This window comes from Rhinichthys klamathensis, unplaced genomic scaffold, assembly GCF_029890125.1.
Source record: "Rhinichthys klamathensis goyatoka isolate OS25496 unplaced genomic scaffold, OSU_Roscu_1.1 h1tg000050l_1, whole genome shotgun sequence".
In the NCBI taxonomy this organism is placed as follows: Eukaryota; Metazoa; Chordata; class Actinopteri; order Cypriniformes; family Leuciscidae; genus Rhinichthys; species Rhinichthys klamathensis.
In genome coordinates this window covers 4653009-4674806 of record NW_026606596.1, presented here as the reverse complement: position 1 = coordinate 4674806, position 21798 = coordinate 4653009, and the positions used below count along the sequence as shown (strand labels likewise).

Here is a 21798-nt window from a genome sequence, read left to right as displayed (position 1 = left end):
AGCGAAAGATAAATAGTTTATTATAGATTATCTTTAATGATCCATTCTATCTATTCTACTATATTTTAACTATGACAAAGCGAGAGTGAGAGAGGTGTGCAAGAAATGCTTTCTGTGAGAGAGAGAGAGAGAGAGAGAGAGAGAGAGAGAGAGAGAGAGAGAGAGAGAGAGAGAGAGAGAGAGAGAGAGAGAGAGAGAGAGAGAGAGAGAGAGAGAGAGAGAGAGAGAGAGAGAGAGAGAGCACTTGTCTCTTATTTTATGCTGCAGGGATCTGTCCAGCAGCACAGAGCAGTCGGAAACACTGCAGCAGACCAACGACTTTTAGCCACAACACACACCACACTCTCACACACACATACAACCAGAGGAAGAGAGAGACAGAGGCGTAACCAGAAGCAGCGTGAAAGAAAAGGAAAGCCACTCTTTTGTCTCCATGGACACTCCACTTCCTTCGAGCAGTTCTTAGTTCGTGTAGCACAGCAGCGGGCTCTTGCCATCCGCTTAATAATTCATCGGGTCGGTCTCTGAGCTTTGAGCCTGCAGCGCTCACCAACTTTTCCTTCTCGAACTTTTGCACATCAGCACTCGGCTGTTTCAGCAACTCTCCTTTTAAACAGTTGGCACAGAGGCAGAGGAAAAACAGGTTCAGGCACTTTGTGAGCGTCTTGTGTGTGTTTGTGTGAGTGAGAGTGGGCGAAAGCTGTGTGTGTTGTCTGGACGGAGGGCATCCTGGTCATCTCATTCTCGGACTTGGTACCCATTGGTTAAAGCGCAGCTCTTGTGGGACTAAACGTGGGAGACTGTGACGTGAGAAGCACTCTGGAGTCCACAGAGAGGCTCGTATGGGACGTGCGCCTCGTCTGTGAGCACCGCTGGTGAAAGCAGCTCTGTGCTGTGTTTGGGCTGTTGCAGGGGCTTTCTGTGCACCCTCGGGTTCTCTCTCATCATGGCTGGCTGTACCAGCCGCTGCAGACAGGGGGTGCTAAAGCTCATTCAGTCCCTTCAGAGGCTTGTCTCAGGAACCCTCAGTAAAGGTAAGACGCCTTCATTAAAAGAAAAAGGGAAACAAGCTTGTTTTGAAAGGTTGAGTAAAGGTTAGTTGGGACAAACAAAGTTTTTGCTTTTTATATTATATTTAATATAAAGACTTTACTGTAATATTAGATTCTATATGATTTTTTAAGTATTTATTTTTAATGTTATATGCAATATTTTATTTGTAATATTAGTCATTAACATACACTTTAATATTGTATTTATTAGTAAGAATTTGTCATTAATATTGCTATTATATTCACAATAAAATTGTATTTTAATGTTATATTTATAGTTTTTTTATATTATATTCAATATTTTATTCGTAATTTTAGTCATTATATTCAGTATAAACTTTAATATTGTATTTATTAGAAAGAATTTGTCATTAATATTGCTATTATATTTACTAGGCCTATATACAAAAATTATTTTACATTATATGATATTTTTGTTTATAGTATATTTAAGATTTTATGTTAATATTATTTTCAATATAATGTTTTTAATATTTTATTTATTGTAAAATATGTAATGCAAAGATTTTTTTTTAAAAGATTTCTTCCTTTTTCCTCTGTTTGTAGAGAATAATTTTGCTATTGAAAATGGTATTATTTATGGGATAGGAGCAATTTAGAATCATATTTTAAAACAACACCAACCACAGAAATGTGTTAAGTGTCTACCTGTATTCATTTATAATGTTTTTGTCTATTTTTTTTTAGCTTGTATAATAGCGCCAAATAGAAAAATACGCCAATGTTAGGATGGAGTTTCATTGACTCACTCTTTTATGCTTCACCTGGATTCTTTCATCAGCACACATTTCCACCTCCTTTAGGTCTTAGAAAATCATCCTTTTATCACATTTTTTCCTTTAAAAAAGAGTCTGGGCACTTTGTTTGCCAGTGGTATTCTTTACTCTCTTTCATCTCTCTTATCTCTTTTTTTTCTCGAGTGTCAGCAGAAAAAGCACTGCATGGTTGATCTCTGTGCCGCCGGAGCCCGTGGAGATGCTGTAACCAAGCAGTGGCTGTTTATCTGCTGTTACTGAACCTGGCTGAACCCCGCTATCTCTCCACTCCTTCATTAGATCTTCCTCACTGATAGATACTCTTCCTATACACAGGGGAGTAGGAAGTTAATTTAAAGAGGATATTGAAGATTTGGAGAGACCGTATAGAATCTAAAACGCTCTCTCTAGACCACTATAGCAACACAGTATGGAAATAAACCCAGAGAGCGCTAAAGCTGTGAAAGGAAGCGGTGACTCAAATACTTTGTACTTGTGTGCACTGACTTTATCTTAGTGTTGTTATCTTAGGCTGTGCAAGTAAAATATAGTAGCAGACAACAATATAATCTTTCCCCCCCAAAGGAACTGCTAAAAGTTTTGTTAGAAACATTGCAATACAATATACTTATGCTTTAGCAGAATACAATAGAATATTTTACCAAGTAGAACAGAATAACAGAATAGAGTAAAATCTTTAATAAACTAGAAGCTAAAATATCTAAAGAGAAGAATAGTTTAAACCCAATAAAAATAATGTTTAATAGAGTAGAATAGATTATTTATAAGGATACATCAAAGTGGAATATCATTTTTAATAGAATATATATAATTTTAATTCGAAAAAATAAAAATGTTTAGCAGAACATTGAATAGTAGAATTTTGGCTCAATAGAGAATGGCATTTCTATCGAACAGAATAGAATAGTTTGCATAGATACTATTCTGTTCTTCTCTAAAAAAATTGGAATGGAATCTTGAATAGAATAAAAACAGGCTAGAATAATTAAAACGTAACAAAAAAAGAATAGAATATGGAATAGAATAAGGTCTTTAGCAGAACAACATGACAACTTAACACAATAGTATAGAATCTTTAATCGAATCTTATCAAAGCAGAGTAGGAAAGAATATGTATAGAACCTGTACTATTCTGAAGTAATAAAACATTTTAGTTTTATTACTTAGTTTTATTAGGGGCGATGTGAAGAAAAAAATAAAGAAAAAACCCTTTGGCTAAACCTTAGAGATGATAATTAGTGTGATGCACTATATGCACTATTACTAATATGCACTATTTCTACAAACTAATATCTTACACACTCATTAATGCAAGGTGCAAAATTGTCTATGTAAGCTGTATGGCACATTCTGTATCCAGATCTTCCATCATAAACTTATTGCCAGAAAAAAAATGTAGAGAACACTGCAGGAAGAAATATTGTTGCCCGTACGCTCAGTCAGAAGCTGTTTTGTTGTTACAGTAGCAACCTTGAGTGACAAGGTCAGTCAAGCACATGGCAAGGTGTAAGTGTTGTGTTGTGTTTAAGTGCAAGGTGTGAGGAGGGTGGGGGGACAAAAAGTCCCCCCAAAGATGGCAATATCCGAAATCCATGTCCTTGTGGGGAATTTTTTTTTAAGGAAAACAGCTTATAAATCATGCTAAGTGATGGTTTTTTGAAAATGTAAAAATGCAGATTGTTTTCTGTGATGGGTAGGTAAAGGGGTATGGTTAGTGTAAGGGGATAGAAGATACAGTTTGTACAGTATACAAATCATTATGTCTGTGGAAACTCCCCATAAAACATGAATACACAACATTTTTGTTATGGTGACAATGTTAGTGTTACTGCAGTTTTACAGCTCCAATAGAATAAGCCTCTGGGGGAAAGAGAAAGAGCATTTGACATTTTAAAAGAGTACAGGGTCGATCAATCCTGCCTACTTCCCTTGACATGCTGCAAATCTTCCCTGTTCTGTATAGGAACTGCAGCGCACATGAGAGTGTACGGCGCATCCATACAACAGTTCATGTGAACCCTTCTGATTGGCGGAATCAATACTGATGCAGACTCACTTAGAGTTTTGCACCATGCAGCTTGTTTCTAAATATATAACATAACTCCTTGTTTTTGTTCCACATAACGTCATACAGCTTTGGAAGAGGGTGAATAAATTATTTTGGTTGAACCTTTGGGGCTCTGATTACAAAATTCCGCTGCATCGAAAGGCCAAACTCTCCCATTTTGTGTGCCTTTAATAGATTTTTTATGAATGAGGCTATCACGTCTGAAGTGCTGATGCAATGTTCACAGTCCAATTGCCTGAGGACTCTAAACCAGAATATTTTAGAATAGTACAGACCAAGATGTACCACACTCACAAAGAGAGAAACAGAGAAAGAGATGGAGAGCGACTAATCAATATATAATTCAATAAATCACTCAGTCTGGGGACTTTTCCAAGTGACCTTAAACATGCTATAGTTTCATCTCTTATGAAACCAAATCTTGATTCTGCTACTTAAAAAATACAATAAGCCCATTTCTAATTTACCTTTCATCTTCAAAGTTCTCGAAAAAGTTGTGTTATGTCAACTTCATTCTTATCTTAACCTAAATTCTATCTATGCGAGGTTTCAGTCTGGCTTCAGAGCATTTCACAGTACCGAATCTCAATTATATTTATTTGACATTGACAACGGATGCTGGTGACCTCAGCTCTGCATTCGACATGGTGGACCATGATATTCATATTTCTCAAATTGAACCTGGTTTGAAGGGAACTGTATTAAACTGGTTCAGCTCCTTTTTGAAATATTGTAAATTCACTGTCAGTTTTGGCTCATCTGAGTCCTCTGGGTCCCTCAGGGCTCCACCCTTTTTTCTTTATATGCTCCCTTTGGGCTCCATTTTTAGGAAACATGATGTATTATTCCATTGTTACGCAGACGACACCTAGATTTATGTCCCACTCAAACACTCTGGAAATAATTCACTTGAGCATTTGCTGGCTTGCTTAAACGATATTCCAATATGGATGTCCGCTAACTTTTTAAAGCTAAATAAAATTAAAACCTTTTTTTTTTTTTTATTGAGATAATTCTCTCTGCGTATCCTCTGTGTATAAATGTCTATGCAAAAACATGACGATCACTGCAATTTTATCATCACTTCATTAGTTGCTGGTTGGTTTTAGAGTTGATTTTAAAATCCTTCTATTTGTTTGTAAATGTTTGAATAATCTGGTGCTTTACTGCATTCTATTAGTCCCTTTCAGATATGGGACAAAAAAACAAAAACGTTTTAGTTGTCCCTAGATTCAGATTACAGCAAAGGGGACATTTTCAAAGGGGGCTTTTTCTGTTGTGGACCCTAAACTTTGGAACAGCTTGTCTTTCCAGATTAGACCCGCACCCTCCCTTCCTCTTTTTAAGTCTTTGTTAAAAACCTATTTATTCCCTCTGGTATTTATTGATCATTAGATGCTGATATATACTCACATGCCTTTCATTTATGATGTTTGTCTGTTATGTTGTTTTTTTTTGTCCTTTTCCTATGTTTTGTTTTATGTTTTATGATGTAGTGTAAAGCAAATTGGTCATCTGTCGCTGTATAAATAAACTTTGACCTTGGCCATTGGGTTTTGTAGCAAAAACCCTGGCTCCATGCATATTTATTAAAAGGAGCATTCTTTGCTTGCTTTCTATAAATAAGCCATTCATAATTGAACAAAATAATTTTTAAACCAAATAGTTTTTGCTATGGTACCAAAACTGGTACTGAGAACTGGTATTGAGACTGGTATATTGGTACCTACCGACTACTGAAAGTTTGGTACTGTGACAACCCTAGTTCTAAACCTGTGTAACTTTCTTCCTTCAGTGAAACAATTTTTAAAAGATATTCTGCACACCTCTTTTAATGAAAGTGAAAGGAACTAGACCTGTCAAGCTGCAAAATGAAAAAAAAAAAGCCCCATAAAAGCAGGCTATCATATCAAAAGTATCATAATATGACTCAGTCTATATTCCAAATCTTCAAAACCATACATGTGTGAGAAACTGACCAAAATACCAGTTATTGATTACAACCCCCTCTGATATGCAGAGTGGAAGGTGCTACACACATCTAGAACTTACACTTACAAAATTAAAACGTGTTTGCATCTTAGTTTCCATTAAAAACATTGAACTAAACATTGAACTATAACATTTTCTCAATATACAACCCCAAAAGAGATAACCTCTTTAAGATACAATAAATAAAGGTAGTGACAGGTGTTTCTGATTTAAAATAGTAAAACTTAAAATGTCTGAGAGGTTTTTAATGAGTGCATACTTAAAATGTCTTTGAAATTGGATAAATAAATTGCAATGAGGATGTATATGAGTCAATGTGCTTTTTATCCATTGAAGTTGAACTAATATGATATATTTCCTTTATTTTTTTATTTTTTTATTTTAGAGCTCCATCTGGTTTTAAACTCTTTAGTTGACACTAGTTTGTGACCATCTGTCTGACAGCTACAATGCCAAATGCAATTTAACTCTCCCCCACAGTTTCTCTCCTTCGCACATTCTCTCCTCTTCTAGGCTATCTCCTTCTCTGTCACTCGCTGAATTCTCTTTTCAAACCCTGGCATTTTCTCCATGCGCTGTTCTGTTTCGTTTTGGCTCAGGCAGCTGTGGAGGTGCCAAATATTCCTCAGCATCATCTTATGTAAATGTAACATTAGATGTGAAACATTCACATCTCAAATGTATTCAGGCCTGTTCACGTCCTCCTCCACCTCGGCCTCCTGCTCCTGCTGAGCTGTTGATAATACGTGTGTGTGTGTGTGTGTGTGTCTGTCTCTGAGGTTCATAATAACTTGCGGCAATAACACAGGCAATGCCAGCAGGACCCAACCTCTAACATCTTTCCTTTTATCTAAAGAAGGAGAAAAGTAATTAGAGCGAGAGCGAAAAAAATTGTTGTGACTTCCTAATGACCTTTCCATGACCTTTAAAAGAATATGCCTGTATTAGCATGCTAATATGTGTGTGGGAGACTGAACTCAGGTCCTGTGTGCTTGCACTGATCTGTGCATTAAGTCCGTTCACACTATGAATAACTATAATAAAAATATGTTCTAAGTGTAAAAGAAGAGCAGAGTTTACGCCGCAACTATAACGATAATGTCACAGATAAATTATATTGTTGGAATCACTTTCAGAAAGATTTTTTTTTAAACTGAAGAACGATAAAAACACTAACGGTCAATAAGAATCCATCATGCTTTAAAGAGCTTGAGCATTTAAAGCGACAGATGACAAAACTGCAGCGCTCTCTTATAATAAACAGAATGATATTGTCCACTGGTGTGGATGCTAATATGGTTATCATTATCTTTTAGTAGTTATCATTCTTGGTGTGGTCTTTATCATTCATTAGTCTATAACTGTGCACTGGAAAAACACACTGCAGTCTGAACCAGTTAAAGGGTTAATTAAGGTTAAATGGGACACTTTTTCCTAGTCATCTCAGTGGTAAAAAGTGTCCCAATTAAGCTGAATAAATCAGGATGGCCATTCACTATTGTGCCTTTTGAACTTGTATCAGTTACTTTCTATTGTGGAACACAAAAGTAGATGTTTTGAATAATGCAGCCACTTTATGTAGTGACAAACATGTAAGAAAATTGCAGAATGCCCAAGCACCACAAATATAAATACACAGTGTGATATTTCATAGAAAAAAAATACACACTGCAGTTTTAACATGTTTATGCAGCTAAAAACAAAATGTAAAAAAAAAGAGGATATTTATAATTTATCGTAGATTCTAATGCAAATTCTGTCTCAAAATGAAGAACTGCACTGCAGTGTTTCAGAAAGTTTATGTAGATTTCTGTTTAGTTTGCTCAAGCAACGTTCATTCAACGTTCGTGCAGCATGTTTCATAAAACACAACTGAAAACCTGGTTTCACGCTTCTGACAACAGGCTTTGCACAGGCAAACTAAGGGTTGCATGCATATGTAACCATGGTTACACTGGCTGTTTAACAGAGGGGATTTAATTGACTTGACTTTTAATGGAGAGATAAGCTGGAACCAGGAGAGACCAGAGCGGAACAGCACTGCATGTGTATGAGAGCAGAGTCCACCTGACTGCAGTGTCCCAGAGGTGTGTTTGAGTCTATGTGAGCTTGAGCAGGAGAAGTAGCCGCGCAGACACACGCTCACACACAGACGCAGAGGCGTTCAGCACTTTTCAAGGTTCACACACGCACATTGGCACACACTTGGACGCGCTTGTTTCAGAAACACCTGGACCGAACTCTCCCTAGAGATAGCAGTCAGCTCTCTTTCTATAGTCCTGTCTCATTTGCTGTCCTTCCTGCCCTTTATTTTGCACACAAGAACAAACACACAAATAGAAACATTTAGTTATGAACACATACCTTCTTTTTTCCCTTTCTTTCTCTCTCTTTTATGGGCTAAACATTACTTGCAGATGGCCAGACACACACACACACAGTGTGTGTGTGTGTATATGCATATATTGACTTTCTACTGCCAATAGATACACAGACACGCTGCTGTGAGCATGTAAGGTCAGCTGCTGCTGCATGAATAGACATGTAAACCCCATAGCAGATCTAGGCAGGTGTAGCTGGGGGAGGTGGAGGGACTATTAAAATGTTGAGCAAGCAATCTCATTGGCTACAGTATCAGCATAGGCCAACCAGCGTGTGCCATGCGGTAATGATGTGATTGCTTACAGACAGCATTTAAAGGACCAGTCAGCCTGCGCTATCTAGAGTTTCATGACTGAATTATTAATTTACATAATATTACATAAATAAATTGCAAGGTTTTTAATTTACGTTAATAGTAATAATAATAATAATAATAAATTATTCCTACTGATGCTCCTCACAAATTAGGCAAAAACATGTTGGTGTAACGTGTAGTTTTGGTTTTTGTTCCATGTCCATGTTTCATGGTTTGCCATATGCTTCCCTTTGTCATGTGATCATATCATGTGCTTCCCAAGTCTCATGTGTTATGTTAGGCTTGTTCGGCTTGAACCGGCGCTGCACAGACCAATCGGTGAATGACATCAAAGTACCGCAAGAGCGATTAGAAAACAGACGGCTAAAAAAAAAATGCAGCATAACTCAATATTGGTAACATTAAAGACTGAAGTAATGGCTGAGGACATCACCAAAAGTACAAGTTAGTGTCATGATTCCTGTCTTGTGTTCCCCTTGTCTTGTGTGGACTTTTATTTATTTTCCTGTTCTGTTCCATATTTGTCAACTGAGCATGATCGATAAAGTCCAGTACATAGTCCTCTATACTGCGGACTTCCTTGTCGGAGACGCATAAGTGCTGGATCCATGTATTCTGGTGTTCAGTGTTTCAGAAACAAGGAAGAGGAGGATCCAAGTGCAGTATAGCAGTTTATTAACAAAATAACACAAAAACATCCAAGTCACAGGAGACAGGCAAAAACTAGTAATAAATAGGTAAACAGTAATAGGTTCATATGAGACTCAGTAGTCTCACTGTATCCACCGAGACTAAGGACTAAGAAACAGCTGTTAAAATGCTGCCTGTCCAGATGTCTGCAGAGGCCAGATGTAAAACTCACTGGAGTGTAGACAGAGACTATGTCTGGCTGGCAGCAGTTCTTTCTCTCCCCTGCAGAGTGAACATAAACGTCTACTACGATACTCGAACTTACGGAAATCTAACGTTATCTCTCTCTGTCTTGCCCTCACTTTCTCTCTCTCTCTCTCTCTCTCTCTCTAACAGCAGATCGAAGCAGACAGGGCACGTCTCCATCTTTAATTTTTAAATCACTCGTCCCGTTTTACGTAATCTACTTCCTCCTGCAGTTTATTTTTATCCCCAGCATCCCAATCCATCTCCATCTCTCTCCTCCTTTACCCTTCATTCCTCCATTTTCATGACACTTCCCCCATTCTCTCATCTCTTTCCCTCTTTCTCTGCTCTTTGTTTCTCCATATGCATCATTTCCTTCTCTCTTGTCATATGCGTGCTGACCCACGGCATGAGGCCTTGCGTCGGGTCGATGTTGCACAGCTCTTACTGAGACGATCGTTGTTGGCTCAGATTTGCTCCCTGAGAGTTTAGGAGCCACTGTAACAAACATTACGAATCATTTAGTTATGAGATCAGTGCATTATATCAGAACGGCGACAGAATAGATTTTATCCCTGCTAGGCACTGTACTATCGCTTGTAAGCTTTCTAGCAATACCTCAGGGATGCCAGAGCATGTGCTTTTGTTCAAAGTGGGTCCCCAATTTGCAGTTTGTTTGCAACGAGTAGCTTACAATCAGTGTTAATAACTTTAAACCAATAAACTGACATTATTATTATCATTATTACCAAGTTGCATTGAAAATGAATGACTTTACTCTGGTAGCTTTGTCACTTCGTTGTCAATGTGAATGTCCTTTACCTGGGACTTTGTGTGTGGGGGAACACTAAAATATGCATATCAATGTATGTTCATCAGAAACTGGGTAATTTTTTACATTTTATTTTGTGATTTTCCTGAAACTGAGGTGAAGTGCGCATGAGAGAAGAGAGGGTGACTCTTTACCCCTCTAGGCGGATATGTGACCTCTATGCATTATGCTTAGTATAATGAACTTTAAAGGGTTTTTAGAGGAGGTACATTCATTAAATGGACAACGTGCTGGACCAAACAAAACTGGCGCATACAGGAAGTGACATGAATGACAACTATGAGATACTGCATCAAAACAATTCTGTGCATCACCTTGATTATAGGCACATTTTTATTTTCAGCAAGGCTCATTTGAGAAGATATATAAATATATATATATATCATCTGTGTTAAGGTTGCGCAGATGGTTTCCAAGGAGATACATGTGGTGTGTGTTATTTTTAGGCAGGCCCTGAAAGATATTGATGTTCTTCCCACATATGTGATTATATTTTATAAACTCATTTTCACTAACAGTATAGTTATGCAGTTATGTCCACACTAAAATTCCATAAATTACAAGATCAAAATTGGACAATAGAGATATCTGACACAAGTCAAACATACAGTGAATGTAAAGAAGCTATTGGGCTACATAAGAAAAGCATGGTTGCTCATTGAACTGGACAGAGAGGAATTTAGTTGACTTATAGATTAGTTGACTTATTTTATATCAATATGCACAGTGGATAAAAGTTGCTTACAGCTGCACAGCATCACTGCCTGACATTGCAGAGGTTTGGTGGGAGATAATGTGTAAAATGCTGCCCCCTTTTGGTTCATGGAAGTACCTATCTATGTACACCTGTTAGTTAACCCCAAAAAAATCCTTTACTCACGCTCATGTTGTTCCAAACCTGTATGAGTTTCTTCGTTCTGTTGAACACAAAAGAAGATATTTTGAAGAATGTTGGAAACAAAACAGTTGTGGGGTACCACTGACTTCCATGGTATTTGTTTTCGGTCAACCGTCAACTCTTTGGTTACCAACATTCTTCAAAATATCTTATTTTGTGTTCAACAGAACAAAGAAACTCATATAGATATGGAAAAACATGAGTGAGTAAATGATGAATGTTTTTAAATTTCTGGGTGATATATTCCTTTAAATTAACCATGAAATCAATATTGACAAATCTTATTTTTTTAAAGGCACAATATGTAGGTTTTTTTCACCACAAGAGGGCGCATTTTCCAACAATAACAAAGGCGTAGGTTTATGACACAGTGATGAGCTGAATGATGGGACTTGCTGTCAAGCTGATGGATCTAATAATGTTTATGGATGAGTGCAAACATTCATGTTTTTTAACATTACAGTGGTACGAAGCAGGTCGCGATTGCTAAAGAGACAGACATCACACGCGAGTCCCGCGGATATAAAGGAATACGGACATTTAATTCTACCGAACTACTCGCAAGTGCTGGATTACTCACACAGGTCAGTTTATTAGACGAATTAAACTTGTGAGGTAACGCATCGCTGCTTCACTTGGTCTAACGTTACACTATCACACTAAACGGCATTTAAATGTGTGTTGAAAGTTATAATGTTATACTACGTGTTAGTTCGTTTGCTATACGAAACTAGCAGTAAGCTAGATCAACATTAGAATAACTTACTGACCATATTCTAACATTTCATCATGTTGAGCTAACGTTATTTAACATTGATTTGTTTTATGTACATTTGCTCACCTGTCTAATAAAGCTGTCAAGTCCAAGTTAGTCGCGGACGTGGAGCTCTCGGCATCTCAAAAACGCCACGCTGATATTGATCCTCATTTTATTTCTCCTTGTTTGTCCCAAAGTCTGCTTGCCATGGTCTATGTTTGAAAGAAACAAGACTTGCGTGCCGCTAAACGTTACGCACCACGCAGTTGTCCAGGTCTGTCGCCATGGTTACGTCATGGCATGGCAGTATGAACGGAAACCGAGGATAGCGCGGATATTGCATCATTGACAGGCGACATTTTTTTCCGGGACGGCCACTTATTTAAAATTGGAATTTCTCTGAAATAAAAAATCTTTGGAGACTTTTGGGATATTGTAAGTACACAACTGCAGGAAATATATCACACTGTGCAAGTGATTTTTGGATATTTGATTACAAAATTCTTACATATTGTACCTTTAATGGAATATTGCAGTATTTGTTATAAGTGATTTATCATGATTTTTTTTTTTTTTTTTTTTTTTTTTTCATGACTGTTTAGAATAACCCAGGTTTAAATATTTTAAATGTGAAATGGACTTTTGTTTACTTACTCCTTAGAGCCTTTCACACTTGAAATAGTAAACACTGGGTCATTCTAAACCCCGGTAAACAGAATCCTGGGTTGTCTTCCTTCGTGTTTCACACTGCTCATAATTTACCCAGGGTAAATTCAGTGTCAGTGTCATTGATTGGACGAACAAAGCACGCGACTTTAGAGCAACTAATCTGGGGCAGTGTGAAAAGCCTTATTTTTGAGTTAGGCCTACATATTAAAGGTGCTCTAAGCGATGTCATGTGTTTTTTAGGCCAAAACATTTTTTGTCACATACAGCAAACATCTCCTCACTATCCGCTGGCTGCCTGTCCCCTGAACACACTGTAAAGAAACGCGATCTCTGTAGACAGCCCATGCTTCACAAACAGCACCAAAAACAAACTGCAGCGACCCGCTCCCCAAAACATAACAAACTGTTCCAGCCAATGACCGACAAGAAGGGTTTGGGGGGCTAGTGTGCGGATGAGGAGGAGGGAGGGTCTAGCTAGCCTCCGGTTTGTTTGACAATAGTTCGAACGTCAACAAGAAGTGACGTCACCCAGGATCGCTTAGAGAACCTTTAAGCTAAACTATGCAATATTTTTCCTTCTAAATTAACAAAATGTAAATAATGACCGAGTACATCATAAATCCATCTTCCAATCCGTGTTTTTGCCTCACCCTCAATAAAATTAAGCCTTAAATAATTATTTATTTTTAGAGCTGTCAAGACCAGGGACGGATTTCGCGGGAAAATGCATACTTCCGTCATACATCCTTGTTTACCTCATATCCATAAATAAAGGCTACTAATATGCACTGGAAGGTCCTAATGCAACAACAAATGAACCTCGAGTCGAACTAATACGAGTTTTTCAGCCAAAAAGGAAAGCAATGGCCTAGTGCCTGTATAAACAAAAAAACAAATCCACACTGGAATGGACTTTCAGAAATAAGTTTAGTTTGCATACCATCACATTTTCTGTGTATTGGCAGTGTTCACAAAACAGTGTTTATGCATAAAGCCATCAGATTCACCAGCACAAAATAGAAGAGTAGAAGCCAAACTCACCTAACAACCAAAACAATGTACCTACGCAAGTAACTTGTAGTTTTATGCTTCAACCGCTGGAGGGCCAAAGGTTAGCCTAGCTTTAACCATTAATGTCTGACAGCTTTTCTTTGGTCCCATCGTTACCACAAGAGGGCAGTATATATCCAACATAAAAGCACTTGAGGAAAATCCTTGCACTAAAATGATTTAATGCTCTTCTGTAAGCATTCAGAGGGTGGCTGGTAAAATTAGATATGTCAAAAGGAAAATACATCTGCAGCCAACACGCTCAACAAATCGCCTACACGGCAAAAACATGTGTAACAGCTATTCATAAAGAAACTGACTACAGGTTAGAAACCTGAAAAACACAGTTTAGCCACTGCACAATTGAATAATCAAGCCTGTAAGTTTATTTTCCATGGCATAAACAGCATTTGCAGCATTTGTAATCTTAATCATATCACACTCATAAATCATACTGCAGTCCTTACGCGGGCACGAGGGACTGTTTACATGCAGTGGACAGCAGGCCTGGAGCAGAAGCTGACTGTGAACTGTGGGTACATGAGGGGGCACGGGCTGATGATCCACCCCAGGCAGGAACTCACATACTGTGAGCTGCAGCTGCCTGCCGCTGTCGAGCAACTGATCCATTAGCTTTGAAAATACCATATACTGAGATAAATAACCTCAGTTTAACAATATTAAGCTGGCATGGTGCATTTTCTCTTTTCTTTTCTTTGTCCTGTTGTTAGTATTATAGTGCAGAGTAGCCTATATATACTCAGAGGAAAATTCGACTGCAAACTAAATGGTTGCTCTTTCAAAGCTTGTTTCATTTAAATATCGATTCCGGCTCAGATATTTCATCTAATCCTTAGGAGGAATACAAATGGAAACAAATGAGACTATTCACAGACAGAAAGAGTGTAGTGCTATAAAAGTAATGTGAATAGCATTTGTTTTCTGAGAAATTCATAATAAATTTATATTGGGATTCTGAATTTTGATTGATGCGAGTCACAACATTGTGACATTGTTGAGATCTTGGCATATGCAAAATTACTTTTTCACGAGAGAACATTTTCATATTTTGTGTTGAAAAATGACAATTTTATTTATTATTTACTACATAATTTTACTAAATTGTTGTTTTACCATAAAATATTGAATCACTTTAACCACTCTTTATACCATATTAATCAAAATGTTGTGTTCAGCTGAATAAATGTGTTTAATGATTCAAAAGACAACAATAGGTATGTCCAAAATGACTGAAGCCCTGTTCACACCACTATGAATGTCAACAAAAATACAGTAAGATTTTCACATTCAATTTGTTGTCTGTTCAGACTGACACAAACATTAACCTGTGACAGATTCTTTTTTTAATATGTCTTTCCCACTGACCAACCAATAAAATTTAACTTGGTCACATCCTGAGCTGCTGCTGTTACATAAAACTAAGCAATTATAGTGAATAACAGAGGAAGAATCCAGAACCAGCTCTCTTGTCTCTGTTCTCTTATATCTGGTGTTGTTTGATAAACATAGCGAATACAAAAATCCGATTGACTTTTTGAAAACATGCAAATAACTTACTTTATTTTCTTTGACAAGCAGAAGACAAATTATATGCAAAAATAGGACCTAATTTCCGTGCCAAACGCGTTGGTGTGAACAAGAAAAGTTTCTATATTAACACTTAAAAAGTTCTGTCAGGTGCTTTATAGAACCGTTTATGGGTTCCTATCATGGGACCATTTTATAGATTTAGCTTTAGTTAAATAATTTAAATTAATTTTAAGCATTAATTAAATTTTAATTAATTAAACAGCTCGAAAACATACTTATCAGAAAACTTTGAAATAACCTGTTTAACATGAAAGTATTTTGCAATCATTTAATGTTTTTTTGTTTTTCTTCTTTTCAGCTGCTGTCTTTATGCACTGTAAAAAGTAATTGTTGATTCTACTTAAGAAAAACTAGTGAATTTAACTTACTTTGAAAACTCAGTTGATTTAACTTGATTACACTGTGTACTGTGAACTTTTAGGTGAAACTAAACAAATCTAGTACATTGTACTTAAGATTGGTAAGTGTATTGTACTAAAGGCATGTTCACACTGTTGCAAATATCTGGAGCACAGAATTTGCATATAATAATAATAATAATAATGAAATTAATAACATTTTTAGTAAATACCATACAATTAGAAACGGTTTGATGATAGCTATAGCTATATACATGCGCGCACACACACACACACACACACACACACACACACACACGTGCGTGTGTATTTATTTATTAATAAGCCATCGGCTTATTAATAAATAAATAAATTAATAACATTTTTAGTAAATACCATACAATTAGAAACGGTTTGATGATAGCTATAGCTATATATATACATGCGCGCGCACACACACACACACACACGTGCGTGTGTATTTATTTATTAATAAGCCATCGGCTGCTACTGCTTCACAGTACTTATTTGTATTACAGAGCTTTATATATTTACTGTTCGTTGGTTATGAAGTTTCAGCATGAGACGAAACAACTCGGGTTTTTTTTTCATCTCGCGCGTGCGCATTTGCCCAATTGGACGGTTGAACTTGAAGAAGACGACATCGACGAAGAACTTCATCTCGTGTTCGGGATCGGGATGCGGCAGCAAAACTAGGTATGCTAGCCTCTTGAACAACTATTTATCAACTTTAATGTCATTGTATTGCTTAAAAACAGAATTTATTTAGCTCATTGTGCAGTAAGAGGAAAAGGCACACTGAAGTTACGTTAGTTTTATGTCGAATGAGACCAGTTGAGACAAGTGGCTTACTAGCTAACGTTAGGTTGCAAAAATCGATTTTTACTGAACACTGTTTTATGTACAGTTTGTAAGCTGTGTTAAACGTTTATAAGTTCGGGGATTATCATTAATAATATGTAAATCCTGGCTGTGCGGCCTAACGTTACTTTCATTCTGTCTAGAAAGTTCGATGCTCACGTGTCGTTCACATGGAAATTAACAACACGATGCATTAATTAAAATAGTGTAACTAACAAGCAGGTATTAGCTTATTTTGTCGTTTTATTTTGTGACAGATTCACTCAACGTTTCTTCTTCTTCTTCTTGTTGTTTAATGGCGATTAACTCCTAAGGAGCATTATCGCCACCCACTCAACGTTTCACCAATAACTTCAAGACTTAATGTGGAGACATTGGCTGCAGCAGATTAAAAATGACGTAAGCTCATCGCAATTATGTTTCGATAGCAAAACAAATGCTTTTGCTGTTGTTTTTTTGCTCTGTGTTGTGCTAGTGTCGAGCGCTATTCAATATACATTTTTATAACTTTGCAGAAATCCAACATCAATGCGGAACAAACAGCCGTTCTTCATGGCCTACCACTCCTTCTCGGAGAGGACCCCACCGATTTTTACAAGACATGTTTTGTAAGTATTTTTTTCTCTGATGTGATTCTTATTTAACAGGCAAACTGTTCTTCAAACAGTTGATATCTGGCAAGAAGAGTTATGAAGGCAAGAAAAACAGTCAGGACATTGAAACAAAGTAAGGGTTAGAGAAAAGAAAGTGAAAGATAAGTTTTATTTATTTGTTTGTTTCACATTTTAATGAGTATGTGCTCTTAAAGGGATAGTTCACCCAAAAATAAAAATTCTGTAATTTACTCACCCTTATGTTGTTCCAAACCTGTATGAGTTTCTTTCTTCTGTTGAACACAAAATAATGTTTCGAAGAATGTCGGTAATGAAACAGTTTAGATTACCCATTGACTTCCATAGTATTTTTTCTAAGTCAATGGCTACTCTCAACTGTCTGGTTAACAACATTCATCAAAATATCTTCTTTTCAGTTCAACAGATGAAAAAAAACTCATGCAGGTTAAGAACAACTTGAGGGTGAGTAAATTATGACAAGATTTTCATTTTTAGGTGAACTATCCCTTTAAAGCAACACTTCACCGTTTTTCCATATTAAACTGTTATTCCCTTTACTAAGACGAGTTGATACATACCTCTCTCGTCTCAGTGCGTGCACTCAATCGCTCTGGCGCGCGGAGACACTTTGTTAGCACTTAGCTTAGCCCAGTTCATTCATTAGGATTCAAACAGAGATGAAGTTAGAAGCGACCAAAAACCTCCACGTTTTCCCTATTTAAATACAGTTAGACGAGTAGTTACACGACCAAGTATGATGACACAAAATAAAACGTGGTTCTTTTCTAAGCGGGTAAAATGGATAACTAATGTATGGCGGAATAGCACTTGAGAGCACTTCAACTCAGCGCAGTAATATCATTTTTCAGGAGTGATGATATTACTGCACAGAGTCCAAGTGCTATTCCGCCATACATTATAGTTATCCATTTTACCTGCTTAGAAAAGCACCACGTTTTATTTTGTGTCACCTTACTTGGTCGTGTAACTGTATTTAAATAGGGAAAACGTGGAGGTTTTTGGTCGCTTCTAACTTCATCTCTGTTTGGATCCTAATGAATGAACTGGGCTAAGCTAAATGCTAACAAAGAGTCTCCGCGCGTCAGAGCGATTGAATGCACGCACTGAGATGAGAGAGGTATGTATCAACTCGTCTTAGTAAAGGGAATAACATAGTTTAATATGAAAAAAACGGTGGGAGTGTTCCTTTAAAATATGTTTTGTGGCTTTCTTTGACCTCATTTTTGTTATATGCTATTCCCATTTTTAGGACTGATGACAATGAAGATATGTCCAACATTGAAATAGGTATTCTGACAGTGATTCCCGAGTCGTCTGCAACCGCTGCCGTACCCTACTCCCTGCATCTTGATGCGTCAACAACGGCAATCGTTCTGGAAGGTACAGTGGTTGTGGATGATCTTGAAAATCTTCCTCAAGCAATGTGTTTGCTCTTTGGACTAATTTATGCTCTAAACCTGCAGCACTGAAGAGCACATTCGACTTCATACAGAGAGTGATTTTGTCCCTTGGCCACAAGTCACTCAAACCTAAAATCCAATCACTGAAAAATCGCCTGATGCAGTAATAGATCATAGCCATGATGCTTTGAGTGAATAGAGCTGTCTTTAAAAGAACACTCCACCGTTTTTTTCATATTAAACTATGTTATTCCCTTAACTAAGACGAGTTGATACATACCTCTCTCGTCTCAGTGCGCGCACTAAATCGCTCTGGCGCGCTAGACACTTTGTTAGCACTTAGCTTAGCCCAGTTCATTCATTAGGATCCAAACAGAAAAGCAACCAAACACCTCCACGTTTTCCCTATTTAAATACAGTTACACGAGTAGTGTAACTCGACCAAGTATGGTGACACAAAATAAAACGTGGCGCTTTTCTAAGCGTGTAAAATGGATAACTATAATGTATGGCAGAATAGCACTTGAGAGCACTTCGACTTGGCGCAGTAATATCATCACTCCTGATGATGAGAGGATTTTTTAGGAGTGATGATATTACTGCACCGAGTCGAAGTGCTCTCAAGTGCTATTCCGCCATACATTATAGTTATCCATTTTACACTGGTGTAATCATCTTACACCATTCTCGGTCGTGTAACTACTCGTGTAACTGTATTTAAATAGGGAAAACGTGGAGGTGTTTGGTCGCTTCTCTGTTTGAATCCTAATTAATGAACTGGGCTAAGCTAAGTGCTATCAAAGTGTCGCGACGCGCCAGAGCGATTGAGTGCACGCACTGAGACGAGAGAGGTAGGCCTATGTATCAACTCGTCTTAGTTAAGGGAATAACATAGTTTAATATGAAAAAACGGTGGAGTGTTCCTTTAAGAGAACTCTAAAGAAAATTGTTCAGTACTGTTTTACAGATACGTCAGTGTTTTCCAATTGTTGAAAATGAAAAAATAAAACATATCCATATTTAACAGGATGTTTTGAATTTCAAGTTTACTTGTTTGGTTTTAGAATAGAGTTTTATAAGAAGAGAATTTTAAAGAGAACTGTAGTAGGAAAGGCATTCTGTACCAAACTCTGTGACTTAAACGCTCTGCTTTCAACCACTGTTGAAACATTGTAAAGATGTTAAAAACAAAGAAACATTGATGTCTTTATTGTCTTTAGTTTTTTTCTTTTTTTCTTGAGTGCATTGTGCTTTATTTCTAAAATGTTGTTGGCGGGCCAGTAATGTTTTAACATTATTATTGTTGAACAAATAAACATTCTAGTGTTTTGCCAAATGTGTTGTCTGTCTTTGTATTTTCAACTTAGAATTTTGAGTACAACTTGCTTGAGAAATTTAAGGCAATCAGTTTCCACACATTCCTCTAGTAAAATGAACAAGCAGACATGTTAAATTAACTGTTTTGTTTAAGTTCTGCTTACAAATCTCAACTTAAATCTGTAAGTTGCCTAAACTTGAGTTTATTAAGTTACCTGTACTCAAGTTTTATGGTAACCTCTACAAATACACAAGTTAACTCTACAAAGAAGTAGACAGTAGTATCAAGTCAAAACTTATGACCTAATTTGCTTGAAAAATTTGAGGCAATCAGTTTCCACAGCTTTTCTTAGTAAAGTCAACTTATTACTTTTTACAGTGTGGAAGTAAAATGAGTTAACACAGTTTCACTGGGAAAAAAACAATAAGTAAAATTTACTTAATTTTTCTTTGGCAAGTTTTTGCACGAATTTTTTTAAGTAAATTTCACATTCATATTTTTAAGTACATGTCACATATGAAATTAAGTCAACTCTACTTAACTAAGTTAAGTGAAAGTAACAAGGGAAATAAGTAATTGTAACTTGACTAGTAAAGGGTTGAATACTATATCTACTTAGTTGAAGTTTCCTTTGCCATTTCATTTCACTCAAAACAAATATAATATTGAATTAGACCACACTTTCAAAATATATGCTTTTTTAATAACATCTAAATTATTACTACAATAGATATTCTTCATATGAGAGTCACACATCAAGTGAACGCAGAGACCTCAATACTTGGTAGACAATACACAATGACGGTAACATTTGATGGATCGTTTTTGTTTAAATGTGTCATTTTGAGAGGAAAATGAACTCCAAATGTCACAAAATGGCAATTACTAATCCTAACAACAAAAGCAATGATGAAACAGTGTAAATACAGCTGGAAAACAGTGAAAAATCAACCTCATTTATTATTCAAGGCCCAGTGCATGAAGGGAACACCAGTATCAGAAAAGTCAAGTATTTTTACTTATAATTTTATAACGTTGATATTTACCCTTTCATTTCTACACGCTTGAATTGAGTACTAATATAGTATTTACTTAGTATTTTTAATTCTTGTCTGAACTAACTTTTTCATTTAACTACATTGTTGTTGTTTTCTGTAGTATTTACTTCACCACAAAATCATTTTTATCAGTGCATGCTGACTTAAAGAAAAAGTCTCAATTTGTTTGCCGTTTAATCTCACTGCTGTCTAAGAGAAACAGCCAAGAAAAAATAAAGAGATCTCCTTTGTGATTTCTCTTTCCAAAACAGTACCTGATATTGAACTAAGAACACACAGATCAATCCTATGTCCTAATCTCACCTGCCTCAGATCCTCCACTGACAGCAGAAGCACAGACACGCAGGGCGGGTGGAAATGGGGATGATGGGGAAGAAGATTAAGGAGAAGAAGAAGAAAGGGATGGGCAGATGAAAGGACACAGAATGATGTGCAAGCACATTGCTGAGACATGTTTTAGCTCAACATTCCCTTCTATTTCCTTTGTCTTTTATTCTGCTTCACTTTCATTCACTTCTATCCGGCTGTTACACATTTCCCTCCGCACACAGAGAAGAAGAGAGATTTGTGCAAAGATGAAGGGTGCAAAGCCTCGTCCTCACAATTCCTCGTCATCCTCACATCAACCCTGTTCTTTCTAACCTCATCTAAGCCTTTTTTTCTGTATCCGTTCTCCCTTCCGAGCACATGCTTTAGTCCTGCTTTGTGTTTATCCTGTGCTCAAGGATTTGATGCTCCTAAATCTCTCTTTTTAAGAGCCAGAATGCTTGTATTTTAATTGCGGGGTGTAATTGAATCTCTAGTCTTTTCCCTCTGCGTGTGAAAGAGTCAATATGGAGTGCTGAACTGAAAGATGTTAATGTATAA

At 36.9% G+C, this 21798-nt stretch overlaps 1 protein-coding gene across 1 annotated transcript in view; it reads left to right on the top strand.

Annotated features, from left to right (window-relative positions):
- The first annotated feature begins 268 nt into the window (after window positions 1–268).
- LOC130082917 (Kv channel-interacting protein 1-like) overlaps window positions 269–21798 on the top strand; it is a 50921-nt gene continuing 29391 nt past the window's right edge. The window contains exon 1 of the mRNA XM_056247839.1: window positions 269–1034. Within this exon, the coding sequence (XP_056103814.1) occupies window positions 947–1034 (88 nt within the window). The 5' untranslated portion in view covers window positions 269–946. The remainder of the gene's footprint in view (window positions 1035–21798) is intronic.